We start from the raw sequence: 25,827 nt of genomic DNA, 5'->3' as shown, positions 1-25,827 counted from the left end.
CCCTGAAATGTGCACACTACCCCCCGCATCTCGCTCTAACTTTCTCTGAGACACACACAAATACACTGCGCACACACACACACACACACACAGGAGACACTGTTGGAGGGCAAAAAGTCTGCCATGGCCCCCACTCATCCTTCCTCCCTCCAGGGTTAGTCCAATAATCATACCCTCCCTCCTTCCCTGAATGTGTTTATCCCCCCCTGTTTCCCTCTGACTCTGTTTTTGCTTCGAACACATTTTCCCTTGTTAGCATTCCATTCTATTAGGGATGATTTTCACTCCGTCTCTTCGGCGCAACATGGTGTTCATGTAAACATGGTTGCCCATGAGGTGAATTAAAAGAAAAACAACAACAACAACAACAACAACAAAACATCCACCGCGAGAGGCAAACAGATAACCAAGGGATTAGCAGCGTCGAAAGTGGTGCAGTTCAAAATTAAAAACTGATGCAACACGGATAACAATGGAAGTTGCTTCTTTAAGTAGCAGGCTGGTGTTGCTCAAGAGACATGGAAAGTGAAAACCAAAACTTGTTGTTCCTTCTCCACTTTCTGTGAACAGCCATTATCTTCCATCTTATCTCACTGCACTGAATGATACTGAAGAAAAGACAAGGGTAAAAAATAGAAGCACTCCCCCCCCCCCCCTGAATCCTCATCACCATCATCATTTTCATCATTACATGAAATATGACCGAGAGCAACAATCCCACAATGCCGTGCAAATGTCGACGTGAGTTAGCATCAAGAAGACACAAGAGATATGCATGCATCATCTGGCCAGGAGAACATCACTTGTGGGGAGACAGCCAGGAAATAATACAGAGGCAATCAGAGAAAATGGAGGCATAACATCCCAGCGCTGCATAATCTCCACAGATTCAAGCACAATGCATAATCTCCACAGGTTCAACAATACCCCATGTGCCCTAATTCTGAGCCAATTACAAAGTGTGTGCCATTTGGTTGCTTTGTATACGTGTACAGTACATGGGCATGGATTTGACTGGGATGAGCTTGCATGTGGATTTGAGGTGGGTGTCCTCTGAAGGGTGCAGACAGCTGGGGGTCCCCCATGCATGCACCGTCCCTCCCCTTTGCCTTCAATACTCTCTAATGCCCTTCACTGACCAGATTAAAGCCCAAATGACAAACGCACAAAGGCTGGAAACATCTGTTCTGGGACACACTGTCCATCCCTCCCCATACTGAGCTCTGTTGGTCACTCCTCAGTTCCAGTCCCCATGCGGACAACATCTGCAGCAATGGACGAGTGCACATTAACTACTGGAGCATGAGACCAAGCTAACCCAGTAACAATGAGAGCACCATCATTTACACAGAAACACAAGTGCGTTATGAAACTGCTTTCCACATTGTTGCCCTCTGTACAATTGAATAGATGTTATCTGTATTCTTCTTGAAACTAAAATGCCTATTTTTACTTTCTCAATCCTGCTGTGATAACCATTTAATGAGTACAGTCAAATATTTACGATAGCCAGTGCAGTGTTCAGGTCTTGCTGCTGTCCTGCATATGAATGTGGGTACTCGGCTTGGTCTGTAAAGAGTTGCTGCGAGAAAAAGGTAAAACGAGGACAATGGCAAAGTGTTGTGGCCCCTATAATCTACCACATGCTAATATTGTGCAACATCCACTTAACCTTGTTGTGTCTGCTTCACATTCACTTTTCCTGCCGTGTATAGCAACTGCGCCAGTCTCTTGCAAGACTAAAAAAAACACTGGTTGTGAATGAAAGAGCCTTTGAGTTTTTGGCAAAAAATACGTCTCACTTCTACTAAAAATGCAATTACACGGCATGCCATCCTTCATTGTGGACGAGTGTAAAGTGTCTTTTAGTATGAAGTTAAGCCAGTATAGGCCCTGCAGCTCACGACATGTGCTTCCTATCACTTTTAATTCAGATAAGGGATTTTTACAGCTGCAGCTAAGGACTTAAGAGTCCTCACAGGCAGACAGTAAATGGAGCATAGAAGCAGTGCACAAGTTTCCATGAGGTGGAAGGCACCGGATTCATACTAACAACCTACAAACTATATGGGTTTTATAAATTCCACAAATACCGAGTAAATATCTAAGCCATGGGGGGGTCACAGATCACCAGGTCTGTGGGTTGAGGAAATAAAGGACACCAAATGTTTTGAATGTTTGGGATGAGGCAGTAATCTAAGGAGGTGGAGTGAGGAGGGAGTATGCAGTGTGCTTGTTGGGAAGAATGTAAAGGCAGGATTGTGTATGTGAATGAGAGATCAAAACCGATAATTTGGGTGTTAAGGACAGAAAATAAAGGCATGCGTTGCAGCAGCTCAGATAGTGACCCCGAGTACACTGGCTCTGAATCTGCCATCCAGACCACCACTCGCAAAAGCGACAGTAACTATTGCCTGCTTCACACAAACACATGTCAGGTGCGGATGGAATCTCGTTTGCTGTCTTGTTGCAATTACATCCTGTACAACAGCGGAGAATGAATTGACGCACATTGAGGTGCAGCACTTGTTGGTATGAATGGCAGCGACAGGCCATTGAACGGTGCTCACTCTGTCTTGTATAGAGCACTTATTGATGAAATAACCTCACCCAGGTAGAAAGCATGCAGAAACACATGCTCGAGTGTGTGCTCTTGGATATAAGGAAGACACTACATTCGGTGGATTTCATGAATTAATCAAGCTTCCGGATATTCCCTTTCCTTTTTACTCACTGAGGTGTACACTGGGGAAGTCTGATGTCGTTTTTTGTTGTTGTTTTTTTGCTGGCACTCACCACTTCTTGCGAATCGGAGGATACGATGAGATGGCGTTGTTGACGATCTGCGGGCAAACTGATGTGATGGGGGTGAATGAATGGGCAAACGGAAGTCTGGAAGGTGACACTTAGCAGATATAACAGCGCTTTGGCCTAGATTGCTGGAATGTTGGGTGGGCCACATGAATAATAAACCAACGACCGGGTCCTTCTTGCTGGCTGCTGATTTTCTTCAATCCCATCACCCCCTGGTAGACTCGAGACCACTGAAGAGAACACCATGAAAAGACAAGCTATTTCAACTCAATGACTTAGTTCCAGTCCAGCTTCATATACGAGAAAGAACGAAGATACTACATTATAATTATACCGCTTGTGAATGTGCCAATGTCTTCTTGGGTGTCTTCTTTTTTCATAAGAAGCAAATCTGCCTGAAGATACCCTCTTACCCAAGTCAAGTCTTTACGCAGAGGTTGGACATCAATCACTGCACAGCAACAATTTGAATATTACAAATGCGATTTTACTTGGGCCGTAATCACTTCTGTTCATCCTAATATTGATACCCGATATAATGGTTATAAAACATGACTGGATGTAGCGTTCAGAAAACAGAAAGGCGACACCCAGCTGCAGCGTCCATAGATGACAGCTGCAGTAAGTTACAGCTGTATCCCTCGTCGTGCGAAGGCCTCATTCAAGGTCTGCTAATGGAGAAGCTTAAGCCAGCGCCAACTCATCTAAAAGGAGATGTATAGCCATATTTCAAACTCAAATGTTGAAACACGACTGCATTAAATTAAAGCCAATAATGTATTACTGTGTATGGCATCACAATATATACGACCTCGAAAGGTAGCGGCGCGTCATGAATCACTTAGTGATCCGCCATATCGAAAATGGATTGTGTGTCATGGTCCGTCTTTGCCAAGTCCCAACCCAAACGTGTATAAATACAGGGATCAAATGTTTCTCTATGTACAGCACGGTTGAATGTAAATCTATCAGGTATGCTTCTGACAGAGGTGGTCATTGAAATGATTTGATTGGCTGTATTTAAAAATATCCAGTTGCATTTTTACCAGTCTTTCCTTTGACCAGTGCAAGTTGAGCATTGAAACTCAAGGCTATACTCTGACAGCAAACATATTCTTTTTCTCACTAAATGAGAATCGCTGTCTGTCAGATAGGGACGGAGTGGCTGGCAGCTGAACCCTTTCACACTGTTTTGCTGGAGGAGTTTCAATCTGTGGGCTGGACATCTCAGGCAGACAGGAATATTTGGTTTATTCATAACAGGGAGCCTCAGTCACAGGCTGTGACAGGTGCATGGGAGCAGCTTGACCAATTGTGACCTTTTTAGTTTTGCCAGTGACTTCCTGAACACAACCACTGTTATACTAATGGATGGCATCGACTGCTGCTGTCATTAGACTGGACTCTACAGTGAGCGCAGCCTAGTTTCAGCACATCGTGCTTGAATTGTGGTAGTGTATCCTGAATACTTTTACAGCACCTTTTATCAGGCACCAAGACACTACAGCTTTTAGTTGTGTCTTTTCACACAATGAATTCAAACAATACCACTCCACTTAATGACGCATTTAATATACCAGCACATCCAGGAAGGTGGAATCATTTATGAGAGCGCATGAAAAAAATCAAATCAACTAAGGACAACATTGAGCCATTCAATACGATTTAATCATACTTTTTGCTTCAATGGACTATTTTCTATTTAATCAGCACTTTAGGTTTTTTCATGGAAAATTGCTGATTAACTAATATCTTTTGTTAGAATTTTCCTTGACAAACGTATCATTGCTTCTTGATGGGGGGGAGATATAATGCTGAGTTGGTGCATTATTGAAATTGAAATGAAAATTCAATACACTACTTGAAGGGGGGGGGACGTTGATTAAGTAGGAATATTATAGAGAAATATAGATTTAAACTAGAGCCAACTTCAAATTAAAGTCACCCTGCCGATGGCCAAAGCACAGCCACACAATTTAATTTAAGTAATACGATTCAACATAGTGACACGACCACGTAAAAGCATTCACCAGGGTGTAATCGTTTATTTGGTACACCTGTCAATCTAATCCAATACGACACCTGTTTTACAAAGCTCATACATTTCCGTTTTTGCTTACATTGTCAGAAATGTGTAAATGCAATTATACATTTACTATTGAGGTCATAGCTAAAGGCGGTGTTGTACTGAGCTACATCATACTGAGAGGCTTTTAACTGTTTTGTCAATTCTATTTACATACATACGGGAGGAAGAAACTCATTATAATGCAGTCCAACAGAATCACTAGCTATGACCTTTGTGCCTAAAAATATACTTTAATGAATTTATGACAGTATCAATAAAAACTGAACATTATAGGCCTCACGAAAATAGACTTCATGGCAAAACCGTTTGGCTTTCATAAGACTGTATAGATGTACCTAATAAAGTGGCCCCTGAATGTATAAAACCTACTTTGAAAAACACCTTAAACTTCATTTAAATGATATTAATTCACTTTAAAATCGAACATGTTGAATTGTATCTTGAATTAACACACACATGCGGCTGCTTCTTGAGAGAATTAGAGAGCTACGACAAGCTGCAACACAGTAAATCCATTTAGTATGCCTCTTCACACCAGGCATATGTTTCTTCCAACCAACTGTAAGAAAGTGCACCAGAGCTCTTAAAGGTGTTTGCATGGCCCAATTCACACCAGATGCTTGCCCTTAGCTAACTTACCAAACCTCGTAATGCAGAGACCTCCAAGGAGTGAGCGTGGTCCAGTTAGCACCAGATGCTAGCCCCTTATCTCACTGTCTTCAGCCAAAAGAATATGCATAAATTAGTTCCACTTGCCTGCTCTGGCCACCTCTATATTTGCACTGTTATAAGCATATGACCACCTTAAACAGAAGACAATCCTATATAGTGGTATTGTTTTATCATTGTCTTACGCTGACACAAAAAACAAACGGATGATGAGACATGTTGAGCTATTCAAAAGGTTGTATGGTAATTCCATCCGTCTTATTAAGGGCAAATATGCGATTATAATCCGCCACTGCAACTAAACAGCAATTACAGCAAGTATGAACATGCAACAACAACATGCAAATAGTCCATTGGGATTCTACTACTGTACTCTAACTGGAATGAGAAAACAGATGGTAAACAACTGTACATTATCATTATTTGACTTCCTGTGTAACCTTACATTACATTACATTACAGTCATTTAGCAGACGCTTTTATCCAAAGAACAACAACAACCTATTGTCCTAAAACCAGACTTCACCTCTAACCTTCGTAACATTTTCTTCATCCTGGCAGTTGAAAATGAATCAGTCAAGATTGAAGAAGCAGGCAACAAACACCTTTTAAATCGTCATTTTTCTAATTCATTTGAAAGGGTTTAAAGCCTTCTGTGCGTATCGCATGTGTTTGGTGAGACTCTGACGGAGGGCTCTGAGTGCCCTGAGTTGGAAAAAGTTCCACTCTGAACAGATAAATGCTCTTGAGCTTTTCCTCTGCCGCCTAATCGTGAGAGCTCAGGGGGTGTCCTTTTCTACTGCACTGTCAACAACAGACATGGAGAAAAAGGCGAGTAGTGCTTTTTACTGACCACCCGGAGCTACAGCATCTGATTAAACGGACAAAACTTGCCGTGACATACACAACGCACATCAAGCTAAGAGGAACATTAGTGGGGCACTCGAACCTTCGGGTAAACTTTTAGATTTGTGGTCTTCGGTTGCTGCTGTATTTTTGATTGCCTTAACATAGCTGCTGTAAATAGTTATGTGTAGCTCGCTGGCACACACAGCACTGGTAGCGGATTATGTGCTGCCCGGCAACAGCAAGATACCACCACTGCAAAAAAATATGCCTGAGTGTTATTGTAATCAGAGATTTTGTGTGGAAAAGGATTTTATTCCAGTGCAAGTGCCACCTAAGGCTTTTAAAGAATAATGCTCTTATATTGACAGCTTTGCACATCTAAGTTGAGTCTGTGTTTGAATGGTAGTGCTTTTTACCCATACATCCAACTAGATACCCATCATTCACAGCATAGGAAATGATAATGTTAATCTCACAACTCTTCTCCATTCGTATAATTTACCGAATCATGAAGGTTCAAGCTCCTACAATGTGCACGGAAAGTTCACATACACCTTATCAGGTACCACTGACTGAATCATAATAAAAAAAAGAAATGTCATTGCACCATTATCACAATTATTCAGCTTTTAGTGCAGAGTGATTTTTCTCCCGAGTGTATTTGGTTTATCAGAACTTACTGACCAGAGCCTAACACCATAGACAACACGTAATTGTGTTATAATGTCAAAATGATGAAGCAATTAGGTTGTTCAACCTAAAATTAGGGTCGGTAATTTTCTTCGAAACCTTTTTTGTTATATTTGTTGAAATCCTCTTTAAATCCAGACATGAATCACTAAATCAAATGCTCTGACACAATAAAAGAAATACTAATTAAAAGATCGGGTATCTGTGGCTGTCGCAGGACTGTAATCAGGTATCCATTCGTTTTTCATTTTAGTCCAAATGAAATGATTGGACGGGCTACCTGCCTATCTACCGGACACTCTCTGCCCATGCTCTCATTGAGCTGTGATTACTAACAATAACCATGTTCATCATTTAAATTCATTCTGATATGTTAACTTTCATAATGATACTTTTGGGGGAGCGGTTTGTATTGGAGATATTTTTATTTTTTAAATCTAGCATACACTTGCTCGTTTTAGTTTTAAGTCAATCATTTTTAATTTACAAATGTGTAATGTATAATATAAAGATAACTACTTCTGGTGAAGGCAGAAGGAAAATAATGAGAAAACAAACTTATCCTCAACACATCAACAGCCGAGAAAGATCAGTTCTGATCAGCTGGGTTCACACAACTCCATACTGTGTAGCGGCTTACCAAGAGCAAGGCAGAGGAAGGCAAACAGGGGATAAGTACACAGGGGGGCTGTTGGACTGGCAACAGATGGTGAAATGTGGCCAACCTATCTGCCCACAGAAAACATTGACAATCTGCCTGGGAACACACAGGGCTGGTAGGCACTAACTTTGGATGCTGTCAATGGGTAAGAGTGAAATGCATGATTGATGGCAACTTGCCACTTTCCAAAACACCAGAGAGTTACCGTCTCATAGAAACCCTATTGAACCTGCCTGTAAGTGGTGTGCTACATTTTCAGAATCTCTATAGCACTAACTATGCGCATAATAATAGCAATGGCTCACCACAGCCTCATTTCTGGTATGACATCAAAAACCCCAACCAGAACCCAGAGCCTGACCAAACACAAATACATTATAATCCACTATACACGTGGTGTATGCCAGTTTTAAAGCGCAAATACGGAGGTAGGAAATAATTTCTTCCATGTGATGCACTTTGGGAGAGAACACTATTTAATGCCTGTAGAAACCACAGCTTTGACTGTCAAATTATCCCAATTAGGCTAATGTTGTTTACTGCATAGGCTACAGCAAGTGAATGGCTCAAAGGAATGCCCATCACTAAAGAGAACACAGTGACAAGGCAGCAGGGAATAAGGACACGGATGACTTCTCAACTGGGAGGAGACGCAACACAAGCAGAGGTCAGATTTAGGCAAGTTGGATGAATTGAATAATGTTGATAAATGCACTCGAAATTAAAATTATAGTTCTTTACATGGATATTTTTGGCATATTGTGAGACAAAGTATACAAAATACATGTGTCTTGGCTTATGAGTTGCAGGTTTTTCCTAAAGTTAGTTAAGGACAATGATATTCTCATCCTTTTCAATACACAGTTTGTAAACACAGAATATCCTAAAGTGCTAAAGTTTTTTCTCAGATATAAAAAAAACATGGATTGTTGACTCTTAAGATGCTCATATTGGTTTTCCCAGGCCGGTTCACAAAAGGGGTTTGAGAGCACTGCTTCTCAAAGATCACAGTCTCGCAAATGACAGATACATTTGTGAGTGCTACCGGACTCTTACATGCTGATGTAGGGGTGGCATTTTTGTTTTGATGAGTGAAACGGGAAAATGAGGGAGAGGAAACAATTTGATGTTGTCAATGGCAGCTTGAAGGTTGCATATTTGGTCTCTGGTCTTACTAATTCTAAATGTCGAATTTCTCCTCGTTCTTTTTTATCAACAAACAGGAATAGGTAGCTTTCATTTCAGAAAATTGAAGAGAGAAATGTTGCTGATATGTAGCTCAATAACATTCATTTTATGAGTAAAAATGTCAAAATGAATGTGAAAATAACACTGCAATTTTAGAATGGCGTGTGTTTTTGCAGTTCAAACAGATCAACAGAGTGGCGAGTCGGCTCTGCTAGCTGATTGCATCATGTCGATATCAGCAGTCAGAACCCTGTTAGGGCGTGTGTCCATCCGTGTCGTGTTTTTCTCTGGCAGAAAAGCACCCACAAGGCCCTGGGGAGCGTTCCATCCCAGCGCTCCCGCTGCGCCTGAGTTTTGGCTCTATGACAACAATATCTTGACAACATATCACAACTCTACCTGCCTTTTGTATGGTAGACCAGCATCGGCCCTTTGCTTTTCATGAGCTATTAGGGCTAATATGTGTTTTTTGGACATCTGGTTTTTTTTTCCACCATAAGCACCAACTGGAGGATTCCCTGAATAGGAGCGTCAGTGACACCAGCGCCTCTCTGAAAGGTTCAGAGGTAGAAGTGACAACTAAAAGCACTAAAAGCCGAACTAAAAAGTTTGAACACTGTGAAAAAACACTGGGTGCAGCGTTATGTTAACCCGCTAACGTGTTAGACTGAGATGCTAAAAAGTAAAATTCTACCTGCTCAACATAATCATGTTAGCTGTGCATGGCAGAGCACGGCTGTAGACTCTAGGTCTACGGTCTGGATTTCATGTGGCCATGTTTTAGATGTCATATTTTTCTATTATATCGTATGTTCACCGAGTGTATGCTGGGTTCGGCTCCAACTCAAAATTGCGTTACCTCCCTTTTGCCTGGCAAGCACGAGTAGCTTGACAATGATATTTGCAACAACTCTCGTGTTTGTTTTTTATGACATGCTCCTCCACAACTGTACCTTAACGTATGAATCTCCAGCATTAATTCCACTCATTCTATTGACATTTCAAATAACTGTCCAATGCGTTCTCTCTCATTAAAATAATTACAACAGTGCACTAAAAAACACAATGCAGACAGTCGATTGGCTGCTCAGGTTGTTGGCTGCCTGGAACTGGGGGGGGGGGGGGGATTTAATTGATGATTGTCTGGCTGAGTGACTATTCTAATTCACTTAGCACAGTCAAACAGAGAGGGGACTCGTCTTCCTCTTGAGTTCTGTACTAATGAACACCCTTGCATCCGCTGCCCTTCCACCCACACCTCCCTTCAACACATCATTGTTTATGTCTTTTCCGTCCTTTCTTAATAGTTTGCGGGAGCTGTTCTAATTCCATCAACAGCCACTCGCTCTGATGATTAGTGCCAGTCCACTGGTGGCCTGGAGGTCGCACAGTTGTTTGTTGCCGTTGCTCTGAAGTATAGTGCTCAGCTGCAGCGTCTGAACAAAACAGACGGAAGATGTGAAAAGCTGGCTCGGTGGTATGGCACATGTGTGATTGTACACATTGACAGCAGGTGACGGTTGAATATTAAAACGACACACTTGGATGTGAGAAACAAGTGACATGCTGCAACAGTACCAGAAAACACAATGAGCCTTTTTTATCAAGCAAAAATACAAGACCGTCTAATAACAAACAGACATGAACTCATTTCACAGAGAAATGGCTGATGTTATCGTTTGTGTCAAATTTGCACCCAACAGTACAGGAAATAGAATTTCAACGAGAGTAAGAATACTCCAGATGTGTGCCCCGTGATGGTCTATCAGCTGATGCAGTGCATGTTCCCTTGCTGGCCTTGGATTAAATTTGCTAATCTGCTGGGTCTTATTTTTGGCTTTCTTATTTTCAGCCTGAGAAAAACATAGCTGAGAATTCTTATATCGGGTTTGTTCAGTCATTGTCAACTAAAACAAGATACAAGTTCAATGTACAAAGCACTTTTCTTATAAATCCACCATTCTGTAAAATAGCTACAGTATGACGAACACTTAGAAAAGATGAAATAACCATGCAGATGGCATTCAAGTATGTCCATTCTGTCTTAATAGACACCACAGTTCCACTGTAGTGAGCCTGAAGTCGAATGATTAGGCACAGGAATAACAACTGTAGGAAAGAAACTTAAAACATGTATAATGCAGTCGATGAAATGGGGAGTTGCATGTTTTGGAAAACAGAAACAATTTCTTCCAATTTAAGGAATTCTGACAGTTTTATGACATATCCTGCTTTTTTTTCCATCTCACCCACAGTCAGTTTAGAGGATCAATACGACACAAGACATACAATATGATTTTGCTCGGTTACTGTCTATTGATTATTTGTCATGAGCTCTACTGTGCACCGTGTACAGAAAAGCAACTGAGTAGAAATAAGTGTTGTTTCAGTAAGGCTAAGTTCATTTAAAAGACAAACAGCTGTTACGAGGTCTATTATTTGTTTTTGGAAAGGGTGCCAGATGTAGATTTCTGGCACATCTACATCATTTACATATTTCAAGCTTTGCTACCATCTTAAACAGCTGAAGTGTTTTGCATCACATGGGATGAAGAATGCCCCTTCAAATTTCAGTCAGACCGAAGCTCGTAAAATGCATGACGAACCACCAAAATTGAGCTTGTACAGCATAAATGCGCCCAGGGGAGCAGCACCCCTCAAGTTTGCTACATTTGCTAAGCCTCTGGTTAAGATACAATGCTACAGCCCATTAGAAAATGTGAGGATGTGTGTGTGGACTCGAAGGAAACCCACCATTTTGAGCTAGGCTCACTGTCAGAGCAACCCCACAGCACTTTCATCTACCCGCTTGCTTCCACCCGCAGCATTGCATGACAACTTTGGCTGCAGCAATACTGGCAGTATCCTGCAGCCCCTGAAGCAGCCATAGAAATATGCATCCCCATAGCCATGTTGCTCTGAATTACACAAAGAAGACTAGAGGCTGCCCTGGACATACTGTTTCTTTTTTTTTATGTAACAGAAGCGCCAGAAAAAAACAACCTATTGACTGCCTATTCTGCACAAGAGGAGATATCATCGGACAAATTAGGTTAGTATCTGTTCTTTCGACTAATAAACAAGAGCAGAATAACTTCATTTGTGGGGAAAGTTGTGAGCAAGATATCAGGATGTAGCTTCCACGTCTAGGAAGCCAACACCTAAATACATGGCGTTCGAAAAGACAACAATACAAGTGGTATTTAAATTTGACCACTAAATTGCAAAGCCTACACAGTCATTATGTTGCCATCCCGCTTTAAAGGAGACATCCCAATCAGGCAATTGAAAATCCCGCAGTCGTTAAACAGCAGGTACTTCTGAATGTACATTGGAAACAGAGGACTTAGGTCTGTGGTTGGTCTACATGGTCTAGCAGCTAGGGAATATAGAGACTTACTGAAGTATGAGGTGCACCCCACTGTGCAAACACTAATCCCTCATACCCCCCATTCCCCAAGATGGTACTGTCCCCATATATATATATATATATATATATATATATATATATATATATATATATATATATATATGTATATATATGTATATATATATATATATATATATGTATATATATATATATATATATATATATATATATATATATATACATATATATATATATATATATGTAGAGAGAGAGAGAGAGAGAGCAAAATACAAACACATTCATGAAGATATCTAGAAAAGGCTTTAAGAACAATTCAATTCTCTACAAGACATCATTCAAGACTCCTATGACAGCTGCTCTGGAACAAACATTCAAGCCGACTCCATTTTCCTGAAATTTAGATTTAATTTCTGTATGTTAAGTACTTGATATTTGCAACAAAATACCTAGTTTGTTATTTTACCCTCCGTATGTGTTGCTGATAAATATTAAGTCGCGTATACCTCTCTTCCAACTCCAACAATAGGAGAAAAAAAACGATTTGCCAATAAGAATTTGCCGCTCCTACACTTACAATGAATGTGACAATTAACTCAGAAAACAAATTCAGAATCGCTGTTTGAGCTGTGAAATACAAATGAGCTTTATTGTGTTTAAGGAGAACCAGAAAATCCCCACAAAATCACTCTGACACAGTCATTGTGTTCACAAAGCCGGCCTCCATTCAGTCAAGGGAATCAGTGGAGCGGCTGTAACAGTTGTCTCTAACAGTTGTCTCTTGACACTATAACGACAGTTTTGGGTCTCTGCTTTCTTTATGAGGCAGAGTTAGTCCCCCATCTTGAAATACAACTGTGCTGTTTAAGATGTGCAATGTAAATGTGACATATAGAGCAGCATAGACGCTTATTCTAGTGAGACAGGGATACTGCTATATAGCAGCTTTGGCACGAGATAGTGTTCAACTAAATATCAAACAACACAATGTCTCATTTTATATGTAAAAGCCGATGCTCTATCCTGACACACACACACACACACACATTTACCCAGGATCTCCTTGAGCATTAGTATTTCCAGGACAGTTCACCACTATTGATTTGAGAGAAAGAGAGGAAACAGTACCGGTAAAAGAAGACAATAGAAATATAAGTGTCTAATGTGGAAATGGCAATAAGACAAAGGGAGGATGTGGTGCACAAAACGACACAATGATCCCAGATAATGTCTCCACTGAGTCGCTATTAGGTTCAGGGCTCTTATCTCAGTCTTTTCTTCTTCTTTTTTTTCACCTTCCTATTTCATGATTTCCCCATAAAGCCAAATACGGAATCCGGAGTGGGAGACAAATCCGCAGGAGCCACAATAGCACCGCAAAGACCATCATTCTGCTGGGGAGAGTCCCTTGCAATTCTCAGGTGCAACAAACTCCCACATTTAAAACAGAGACCTATACAGCAATCATTGGTGGCGAAATGTTTTGTGAATTAAAAATCAAACCGCAACATACTGTTTGCCTGGAATTCCCTGTTTCCTGCGTGTGTACTACACCTCTATGAGAGTGAGAAACAGAGAGCAGGAGAGACAGTGTGGGTGTTTTGTGTGTGCACCATGCATGTATATCTGTTTGTGTGTCCGAGCGTGTGTGCATCTTGTTCATGGCAAGAAATCAGCTCAGTTTAGCACATAATGGAAATGTGAATAGCCCAGAGCGCGTCTCTCCCACACAGGGAGAGAGCTGGCTGGGAGCTGGCTGCATCTTTCCAAATCCAAACAGTGAGAGAGAGTTAGCTAGGTTAAAATCCTGCCCCCTTCCCTCTCTGTCCCTGGAGCGATTCACAGCTCTGCCCATGCATTACTCAAACAGGTCATCCAAACAGGTCTCACGAGCGGTCGGAAAACATAATCGCACGGATATGCGCACACACGCTATGCACACGGGTAAGCACATACACAAACAGACACACTCGTGCTTGTAGGTGGAAAGGTGACGTTGCTCATATTATGACAGATGGCATCTTCTATATGGATCTCTCAGCACAGCGGCCCCAATGTGTTACGCTTAATTTAACATAAACTCTGCCTTTTTCAGATTTAACATCAACACTTTTCTCATGTTCACATACTCAACAAGAAAGGTTACAAACCTCAATACATACTTCCACTGTGTTGTCATGCAACACTGAGATTGCTTTGACCAGGGCAGTACCTTTGTGCCCAGAGGGATAGGACGAACACTCAGACTTACATGCTACTTCTAGAGATGCGTTCCGGCTTACGGCCTCCCCCAGATAGTTTCGGGCCAGACACACGTAGCTGCCATCGTCGGGCTTGCTCCGTCGTCCGTGGATGATACGCAGGAAGAAGAGGGACCCGCTGGGCAGCAGCATGCGGTGGGAGCGGGGGTTGTCGCGGTCCGTCTCGACGCGCTCCCCGTCTTTGAACCATTCCACCGTTGGGGTCGGACGGCCCTCGGCCTTACAGTTGAGAGTGGCCGGTTCCCCTTTGGACACAATGAGGTCAGAGGGGTGCTCCACTATGCGGGGAAGGAAGTCTTCCTGGCGAAGACGAGACCCTGGAGAGGGAACGACAGCAAAAGTCCCATTAAAGAAATAGTCTTAATGAATACATACACATAGATAAGGCATTGTAATTGCACTGCAGCAGCAACAGCAGTATATTTGGGAAAAAATGAAGTGAACTATCTAGTGAGCGTGTCAAAACAGAGTGCAAACAAAGTGCAGTGCGATGACACGGCAACCAAAATGTATTACCAGACTAAAAACTGCACATGAGAGGGCGTTGTTGATTGCTGATTTAAATTAAGAGAAAGGACAACTTATATGTCCCCTGCTTTTTAAACATGAGACAAACATTTGTAAATGTGGTTGGTGGACTAAAACTAAGTATGGTTTCATTCCAGCCTGTGAAAGGAAAGTTGATTCGTGTTGGGTTGATATTGGCTGCGCTACTTGCAGTGCTACTACACTCAGGCTCCCATATTTACTTTCACAGACAGGAGGTGATGAGTCATTACATCTCATTAGCTTTTTCATTAACACTTTCAATCAAACACTGACATCATCAAACATGTTGTCTCAGTGGGTGTAGAACAGTGACTGCTACACTGGATTTTTATCACTTTGTAATGAAACAGTGCGGATACGCAAAGTTTACAATTCCCCCTCAAAGGTTACATTATTATATTAACATGAATAATATTACGTGTTTGATAGTCAATCTTCAGCAAATGTCATGAGAATGATCCCGACTATGGTGATAAGAATAACATGGTAATGTGTGTAACAGTGACCCAGTTAACAACCCTTACACTGCAACATTCCTTCCATTTATTTGGCCATGTGAACACCTTCAGAGCTGTTCTTGAATTCTACCTCGAAATGTCAGACGAATGACTGAAATGTAGTGGCACTGTGTTTGTTTACAGACACGACAGCGTCACAACTCTCATCTGTTTCATGGTGTAAGAGCACATTATAATATCTGTGTTAGAAGGTCTTGCTTTTTTTCCGTTGTGTGCACGCAAACAAACGTAGCAAGTGATTTTCGAGTCGCTAAAACAGACTTTTTGGACGGCCATGAGGCAGAGAAATAAATGAGGTATAAATAAATAAAAATGACGTTACACGGCCTCTTGTCTTTTTTGCCTTTGATGGTGACAAATCATACAAATTGCAAGAGCAACCGTGATGATTGGCTGCTGCACAGCAACAGAAATAAAGCTGCAAATATGAGTAAAATTGATGTGACGGTCTATAATATTAAGTGGTTTGTTGACAGAAAGCATTCCGTTAGCTGTCGCCAACACACAAACCGTGTTGATACATTATGTTTTTAACACGCCTTTTAAAAACCTACGTATGTGTGTGTGTCTCTCCGGGTAAGTAACATTTGTGTGGATCCACAAGGACGCACAAACACACAGTCCGTGGGATACTGACTTCTTCTAATTGGTTGTCCCATTACCCCGTCTTCACTGTGGCTAATGTACGGTTTGACTTGTGTCACACAACAGAATGGAAATTAGATCATTTAAATTGTGGGTCTCTCGGTGGCTCAGTGGTTGGTACTGTCATCTAACAGCGAGAAGGTCCTGCGAGGTCCTGTCAGACTGTTTGCCCTGTGATGGACTGGCAACCCAACCAGGGGGTTTGCCTGCTTTCTGCTCAATGCATGCTTCAGCACCCCATGACCCTGAATATGAATAAGTAGGGACAGAAAATGAAAAGATGGATCATTTTTTCTATGCTACTCCTTGGAATAAATGGAGTTTTAACAGCTGAATAGTCTTGTATCCATAGCGTTTCAGGTTTTAAATTCAATCATGTCTTAAAGTAAAGTTTCTTGGTTTGGTTACAGTCAGAAAATGTCCAAAATGTGGCTTATCTTTTAGCCGAGGACTGCCTAAAGCTGTTAAGCCTCAAGCTCCGTGTCCACCCAGGTCTTTTTTTTCTCTGCCAGTGGGTCTGTTTATGGGGATCTGTCCATGGTGCTGAAGCTGAAACCCAAGGTCTGGCAGAAAAAGCCTGTCAGGGACGTGTAAGGGCTTGTAAGCAGGGACGGCTAGAATAAAAGTCACTTTGAGGTGACATCTGTCCACCAGTCGAGTGCAGAGGAACTCAATTTCAGTTTACAACCAAAAGATTAATTTGATTGTCGAGTGCAGAGCACATGTCTTTTCGGGTCTTTTATCAGTGGAAAATTAAGTTTGACATGTCACAAAGAAAAAAGTCAGTCCAACCTCAGCAAAGTCAAAATCAGCAAATCTTATAAAAGCCTTGTGTAGATAGAGAGTCAAAATGGGCACACAGATGTGCAATATAAATTATATTGTGCACACTCTCAGCATTATCCTCTCCAATAGATCACAGATTACATATTGCCACAGGCATAGTCAGTCAGACACCAACAATTGGGAGTAATTGTGCTTCCTTGTCACAGATGGTTGTATTTGAACTACTACATCGGAAAGGCTGAAATGTGCACCTACCTGTTTATTGCATATATATGCAGATTACATTACAAGCTGCAGTAGCCCTGCAATTCATCCTTTTCTGGAGAAGCTTGTAATGTTTTTGTTAAGACTGTGTCAGTTAAACTCATTTAAATGTGTGTAAACTGGGGTATTATTATTTAACTCCTTTCAGATATAATAATCAAAGCCTCCAAACCGAAAGAGTACAATGAACGCGTCCCTAAAATGTTGTCAACAAAAACTGACCAGCTTCACAAAGATACTGTAGGAAGAACTGCAGAGCCATTGCAGTGCTTTGGCTTTACAATGCACAGATGGGCTGTTTTTAAATAAACTGGCAACATAGCAATTCCAGTGTCCTGGAACCACCCAAATCCACACCTGCAATTCATTTACTCCACTGACACAGATTTACGTTATATGGGCAACAGGGGACCAAAAACTAGGCTAAACACTTTGTGAAAACACTTCCTGTTAAGATGCTTAGATATTTCTGTTGGAGCTGTAGCGGAACATATATGTACAGTCAGTCCATGTAGTGTAGACACAAACAGTCATGGGGTGAATTTCAACAACATACAGTGTGAGTAAGCATCTTCACTATGGCACATTAGCCATTTCAGCTATAGGACATACAGTCAGCTCCATCATCTGCCTGAACAACCTTTGGCATTGTAGGTCACACAGAATATGACCCACGGTAAGCCCACCACAGCAAACTGTGAGTACAGTATGATAAACCATACGCTTGCAACACTTTTGAAGGAGTATACAAGGTAAGATGAGATCCAGGGAGATTCAATTGATTCAAACTAAATTAATTAAGGTCCTTTTTCTTCGACAATACAAAAAGTTTAAGCTTTGGGCTTAAAAATCAAATTTCAAATCACAATACTTGCGATAATACACGACATTGAACACATTTGCCAACGAGTAGCAAATGTGTTCAATTAGGGCAGCCCTTATGAATAAATGAGCAACTTTCGTCTGCATGAGCCATACAGTTGGCCTGGCACAAAACCTTAAAGGAACCAACTATGATATGGCGCATTGACATGGCGCGTTTATGATTTGAAACACGGATTTAACAGGAACAACACATTCACTGTAGAGCATGTGGGATACTCGGTATCTTCTTCACGCACTTGCACCGACAAGAACATGGATCGAATAATACGCGTCAGGTCGCAGAGTGTCTTCCTGGAGATACACGTGAGAGAATACATCATAATAGACGTAAACATAAACTTACCGTCGGTTTGGGTGTACAGAAGTCCACAGAGAAATAAATACTGTAGAGGACCCATCCTGGCATATTGGCCCCGTAAAGCTATCGGCGCATGAATTCCTCCTCAAGCAAAATAAACAAGTCAATGAATCAATCAACGCCGTTTCCACTTGTGCGACGTTGAGACGAATAACTGTTTAAAGTTCGTGAACTCAAAGAACCAAATCGGTTATTTCAGCCGCTGCAAAGAAACCATTCACACGTCCATCCTCCCTCGCGGAGAGCGCGCCAGTGAGCGGGGGTCTGTAGACTTGCCGACACGTTGGAAATTTCTGCAGTCGCCAATCGCAATCATCACCGACGCCCAAAGACACTACGGTGACTGACGGTTCCCCCGTCCGACCGCATTCTTCTGATACTTTTTTTTTTTACCGGGTCCGACTGCGGGGAAACGCATCCATCCCCACGCGGGACAAGTTGAGGGATGAAAGGTGGAGACGGGCTTTCAGTCAGAGGTGAGTGGCTGCACGGTGCAGCACAGCAGCAGCAGCAGCCCCTCCTCTCCACTCCGCTGCCCTGGGAGAAACTAACCGGCAAATATAACACACACAATAGATCTGAACAGCAAAAAACTCAGCGGCACTTTGCATTCTGGACAATTAGATGTTGATAATGATAATGATGCTCATTAGTGTGTCCCACCCTTTTTTTTTTTCTGGGAGGCAATTTAACAAAAACAGCTCAGAGATTCACTACACACATGCAGCATGATCAATATGCATTCAAATGGCCATTTTCTTTTTATTCTTTCTTGGACAGATTAGATGTCCATTACCTTTGGTGGATTTATTGCAATAATTATTTAATTGCCTTGCTCTCCAAAGAACGAAGTAAATGTCCTTTACTCATACTAAATTGGTTCTGTGTTTTGTTTCTTTTAATCTGCTCCTTTCATATTATCATGCAGCATCAGGACACATGTTCTGTGCACACATACAGTCTACCAGGTTTACTTTTACACACTTAAATCAGGACCATGTAACAAAAATAAATCATGCCCCAGCTAATGCTCTGGTATGCATTGCAACCGTAACAGAGTTTTGTTCACTGGAACCTTTTTGTTTGTCCAATAAACAAACATTGCACCGAATCTATGCATTATGTTTGTGTACTTTTTTCCTTTTAACCCCTAACCCTTGTGCACCACCATCCTGTCAAACACAATGTGTCAAGTTAAATAATCTAACCCCCCCCCCCCAGTTTACCAGGTGGCATTTTATTCCATGTTCATGGTTGAAAAAGCTTTCACAAAAAAAGATGTATATATCTGTAAAGAAATGTCTCTTCATTCACGCCCACAGCCAGAGGCGCCTCTTCTGCTCAATATCGTCAATAGCATTATAAATGCAGTGGCTCGCTGTGAGAGGAGAATGAGTCGGGCTGAATCAGGTGTTATTGATCCAGAGGGGGAAATTAAACCATTTTTTTGTTTTGTGTTCTCAGCAGTATATTGAATAGTTATTGTGGACGATGGCTAAATCAAGACTGCATGAAGGGGGTGTAAAGTGAGAACATTCATTTGAATTGGACAGATCTCATCCATCAGAGAACAATCTCGTCAATAAAGGTTTCCTGTCAGATTGTTCTTATAGCTCAGTTCATGGTGTTGTGAAGACTTGCCTCAATCGCTTTTTTATTTTCGATTCAATACTGCAAGAAAACTGAGGGCTGCAATATTTAAGTGCCTTTTTTGGAAGAAACAAAAGTAGTTATTTGGTTCAAGGAAATCCACAATGCTGTGTAGAACATTAAGTAACTTGTCAGAGACTGTTTTCAGATTTAATGCAGAGGGTGACCTTAACACATTGCACAATCACGTCCTGTCTTTCAGAAGTGCAAGGAGATAATAAATAGGCTTTTTAAGAAATGAATAACCTCACAAAATCCATCAAGGTGAACTTTAATGATCTGAGAAGGAAACTTCAAGAACACGTTAGTGCTAATTGCACCAAATTACTGAATACACAGTGATGCTATTCATCATGAGCAGTCACTGTTGAAAAAAAAATGTTGCTATCAATCTCATATCTCTTCCCACAGAGAATTGGGAGCGCAAGTAACAGACATAGTGGAAGCCAAAATGGTAATGCCAGTGTTTAAATGCAAGAGAGATATTAAAATATTCTGTCTAGACGTTGGTAAATGTGAGGATTAATGAGCATCATCCCGGGACACAGTTAGGAGAGATATGACGTTTGTAGGGGTGTAACGATACGCGTATTCGTATTGAACCGTTCGGTACGAGGCTCACGGTTCGGTACGCATGACGAACCGAATACGTTTGAAGAAAAAAAGAAGAAAAAAAAAAATATATATATGTATATTTCTTCTTTTTTTTTAAAAACCTTTATTTAACCAGGTCCCATTGAGATTAAAAATCTCTTTTGCAAGATGTAAGTAACAATACTACATAACATTAAGGAGCAGTTTTTGTTTTTTATGCTTATGTGTTGCTAAGAAGACACCCCAGAAGATGAGTCACTCAGGTATAGTTCCATCATTGTTCAAAGTCAAAGAATAACTTTATGATGTTAGTTGTAATGAATAAATATATTTTAAAATCAAGTACATTTCTCTGGCATTTATAGTTTTCTACTGTACCGAAACGTGGCTCCACTGTATCGTACCGAACCCAACCGTGGATTCTGTGAACCGTTACACCCCTAGAAGTTTGAGACAATATGAACACTCCGCTGTCAGGTGTACATCAGATGAAACCACTGACACAGGTGTAGTTACTGTTACTGTATGCAACACAGACAGCTCCTCCTTGCTCTGTTGACATAGCTGGGCCGGCTGCGTGTAGTCCATGTTCATGCAAGTTGGTGTGCTCCACTGGCTATAGCTCACAGCCGCTGCTCTGTGCTCGTACAGCTGAAAACGGCGGCATCGTGGAAGTGCAGCACCCGACATCTGGTTCCCCGTCGGGTAAACGACGTTAGCGCTGTCAGCACCTTTGCCGTTGTTTTCACTGTTTGCACTGTGAGCACCGTTCGCTGCGAGCCACCGGCTCAGCCATCACGTTGAGAGGCAATAGTGCTAATCTCGTATCGTTGATTTTCTTCTCGTTATCTTTCGAAGAAAGCCCAGAATATTTCTCATTAAGTTAACTGCTATAATAAGTAAATAAAAATAAGATACATATTATCACTCTTTACTTCCTCGCCATATCACAATGTTTTTTTGTTTGTCAATCATATATTCTTATAAATACCATACATTACAGAAACTACGTTGAGAAGCCATACTCATGTGTGTGTGTGTGTTGAGATACCATGAAAATACCATTAAAATGGAGAAATACAGGACATGTGGCATAACTGCGTAATAGCATTTTATGCCTTGTATGAGATCAAAAAAAAGAGAATGTACGTGTATTGAGGGAGTTGATTTGATGTTTATCTTTGAAGTTGAATAAGATAAGAGAGGCAGAGAAAGACTCCATCTCTCATCACACACAGTCAGTCATGTTTCCAGGCAACGTGGGACTCTGCTGCCTTTCTCACACAAAACAAAATCAAAAGGGCTTCTGACTCTCATCAATCTACCTCTCTCTCTCGCTCTCGCTCTCTGTCTGTTGATCACACCTAGGAGACAGTGTCAAGGTCACAAGTTTTGTCCGCACCATTACCTACTCATAACCATGTTTGTCCAAGCCAGGAGTGTTGAAGGTAACAGATGGTGTGTGTGTGTGTGTGTGTGTGTGTGTGTGTGCGTGTGACAGTGTGTTCAACACAAGGCAAGCTCAGCCTTAGTGAGAGTAGACGGAGTAGATATGTGTCCTGACCACAAAGTCCAAACCTGTGACAAAGCTCTGTCTTATAGCTTAGGGCGTTAAGTCCAGTGGATGCACACCGATGATTTGAGTATTTTCATATTATGTAAAACTGAGAAATGTAGAAAGCCACAGTAAACTGCATTTTTTTTTGTCGTCCACACTTTATGACCCAGCATTTTCAATTGCGTTACATCCAATAAAACCATACATCTTTGAAGTACCCTGACCTTTTCCCTTTCCGTCAAGAAAGCGTGCATTTCTCTACCTTTTTTAATACAACTGCTCCCCTACCTTTATTGTGCTCCGATTTCTTGTTTTATTGGAAAAAAGACTAAGAAATAACGATCTACATTCTTCCACTGTGGTCAATAACTTCCAAGGACCAATACTTACACATACACTCACATTCACATTAAGAACAGTTGATCAAAGGCATTTGTACACTCCTATTGGATTGCAGATCACTGAGTCACTCTGTCTCTCAACTGTCTCCACATGATGAATAAAGTTGTATTGTATTGAACTGCAAATGGCTCCATATGAGATCAATTATGTTGTTATGTAGTGTACAATCCATCATTGGCAGTGACTTGGGCCTTTGGTGCCTGTGGTTCGTTTCTGTTTTGAGCATCTCCCCCCTATTGTTCAGATTGGCTGAGTTCCACAAGTTATGGGGATAATGTGGAATTGGTTTAATGGCTGTCAGGGAAACTGCAACGTGAGGTGGTCGGGGGCTGAAGATGAAGTGAGACGGTGCAAGCTGAGAGTGGAAGGTGTAGCTGACTGGAATTTGCTCCTTCAACAGTCCCGACACAGCATCCCTCAGTGAACTCTGAAACAAGCCATGGAAATTGATGGTCACATTACAGTCTGTTGGACTTGGACAGTGTCACTCTATGTAGTACTGCAAAGCCAATGCCTTGTCAACTCGTGCAAGAGACGTTGCTGAATCAAAGGATGGACCAGTTTTCTCACAATATATGACAGATGCCTCGAGGCCGTGTGCTGCTGTGCCAGCAAACCCACACTTTACAGGTTGAATGGTTAATTAATAAAGAACGGAATGAGTTTTTATCAGTACGCATCAATGGCCATTGGCCTGATTAATGCAAAAACAAAGGGATATATTTGACACTATGTTTAGAGTCAGAGGTTTCCCAAGGAGGACCTGCTTCAAGAGAATTGGGAGGAGACCACTGGCACCGGCGCCACATGCACTAATGCTACTAATGCTGCATTCACATGGAATCAGGCAGACTGAAGACGGCAAACCGGACATCATGTTGGTGGATGAGAGCAGGACGGTAGCATTAGGTGAGGCCTGCAGAGGCCTGTCACAGTAGACATCCAAAGGTAAAACATTTTATCTTGTTGCCATCCTCCGCGATGCAATTGAAAACTGAACGTTAGCTCCCTCACACCGGAGAAAGTTGTTTAAATTTGCAAAATAATATTAAGAGAACGCTGCATTTAGCTACATGTATTTCTAGAATATTTACATAGAATATAATAGCATAGTCATGCATGTTTCTTATTGCTGTCCAACTGTTTGTTGATTTTTCTCGTTCTGGATCTAGGCTGTTAAACTGTACCATGCCTCTCGGGGGACTTTCGAAGTAATGTGCGGAGGACTCTTGAAATCACAGCTCGACATCACAAGATGTCTCTTCTCAGGAGATGCAGTTTGCTTTTCATGGAGCTGAGTGTTGTTGTCAATGCATTACTATCGCTTTATTCTCTTGCGCTGGACACAGTGCTTCCTGTGTATACCTTCACGCTCCACGAAACACCATTGAACTCCTGACATACCTTGCGAGAGTGGAAAGAGAAGGGCCCAATGCCACCATCTCCATTTAAATGCTTTCAAGGTGAAAAAGGCCCCATTCAGCTTCTAGAAGTGGAAGCGGTACTTTGGGGGACACTAGTGAGGTAACTCTCTCGCGATATAGACATGTAGGAGAAAGAAAGGGCTTCAGTTTAATCAGACATTTACACCATTTGTTTTTTCTCGACATGAGCACAGGAAACAAAAATAGAGAAACAAGGGAAACACTGAGAGCAATATGAGGGAGAAGCCCAAGGAAGCACTGTACTCTTAACATTTTCAAAATGGCAGATAATAGTCTTCTCCCATGCGTGTAAACATTGCATTTCCATGGAAATGGCCTCTTTATGTGCCTCAAACGGGTAGTCATGGGTGAGAGAGTTACGTATGTAGCACTCACCTCTTAATCTTGTTAGATGTTTCTGAAGCAGCACCGGGTCTCTAGTTTAAAAAAAAAAAGGAAACAGAAAAACATGCAGTAAGACGGAGAGAATGTGTTGGCCGTTTGAATACTGCATCAAACAGTATTGTACTTTAATCAATAAGATTGATCTGACAACAGGCTACAGGCCTTGTTTGAATTACTTCCATTTATTTCAATATATTTGCTAGTGTTCCATTTTACAAGTCACTTGTGTATTAAAAGTATTGAACAAAAGGTGTATACATTATTCATTATTCAAACCCAGCATTTAAATTGTACAGGACTCTAACAAATGGGCAGACAAACTTTATCATTGCAAATGTTGAAATCTGTCCTCTCATTCTCTTAAGAAAATACCTTCCCTTGTTTCGAAAGTAGTTGAATAATATTAATATTTAACTCTTAAATATAGTATTCTTTGTCGGATCCAGAAAATCAAATAAGCATAATTTTATAGATGCGTATACTTAGTGATATACAGTATGTGCAGAAGAGGCTTGTCCTACTTTGGTATGAACAATATAAATAGATAATTCAGTATTTGGTCATTTCAGACATTTTTATACAGGAATCAGATATGTTTTAATGCACATCAACCAAACCTACATCGTTCAACTGAGGCTAAGGGAGTATAATATTTCGATCATCAAGTTTTACATTGTTCAATTGTTTCATGTTGAAAGTGAAGATAATAAGTATGGTTTTATTGGATTTCAATAAAGAATTTTATCCATCATATATTTTGCACATTTTGACAACACTAAATTATCTGATGATAATTAAAGTGAGTGATGGCAATTCTAATTTGCAGATACTTATTAGTACAGTGAGCCAATTCAAGTTTGTGTTTTTCATTAAATCCTAACGGTGTAGTTCTGAAAATGTAAAAGTTGTATAAAAAACATACAGCTCGGTGAGTTAGTTCAATTCATAAGAAGAACAGAGCACAATGTAATGAAAGACGTGTCTCGTTTTAGAGTGGTGTGGGACGTTACATGACATCGGTCTTTGTAGGCACAGTATTGAGAACATAATACCTCAAGAACAATGCATGCCAGAAACTGAATACGTACACCACAGGTTTCTCCTGGAAAACTGTCATGCGCTCCTTTACAGTCGATGATCTGATTAGATTTTTGGAAGGCTCTTGCCGCATAAATTTGCA

General features: G+C 41.1%; 1 protein-coding gene across 1 annotated transcript in view; it reads right to left on the bottom strand.

Annotated features, from left to right (window-relative positions):
* LOC306788043 (roundabout homolog 2-like) overlaps positions 1–18,669 on the bottom strand; it is a gene marked incomplete at its 3' end in the record, with an annotated part of 74,212 nt that extends 55,543 nt beyond the window's left edge. Inside the window, exons 1-2 of the mRNA XM_079283371.1 lie at positions 18,600–18,669; positions 14,600–14,926 (exon numbers count right to left, since the gene is read on the bottom strand). Coding sequence (XP_079139497.1) covers positions 14,600–14,926; positions 18,600–18,654 — 382 coding nt within the window. The 5' untranslated portion in view covers positions 18,655–18,669. The remainder of the gene's footprint in view (positions 1–14,599; positions 14,927–18,599) is intronic.
* Between the last annotated feature and the right edge of the window lie 7,158 nt (positions 18,670–25,827).

Source organism: Melanostigma gelatinosum (genome assembly GCF_949748355.1).
Source record: "Melanostigma gelatinosum genome assembly, chromosome: 14".
Taxonomy (NCBI): Eukaryota; Metazoa; Chordata; class Actinopteri; order Perciformes; family Zoarcidae; genus Melanostigma; species Melanostigma gelatinosum.
This window is presented reverse-complemented; position numbering and strand designations above follow the sequence as displayed.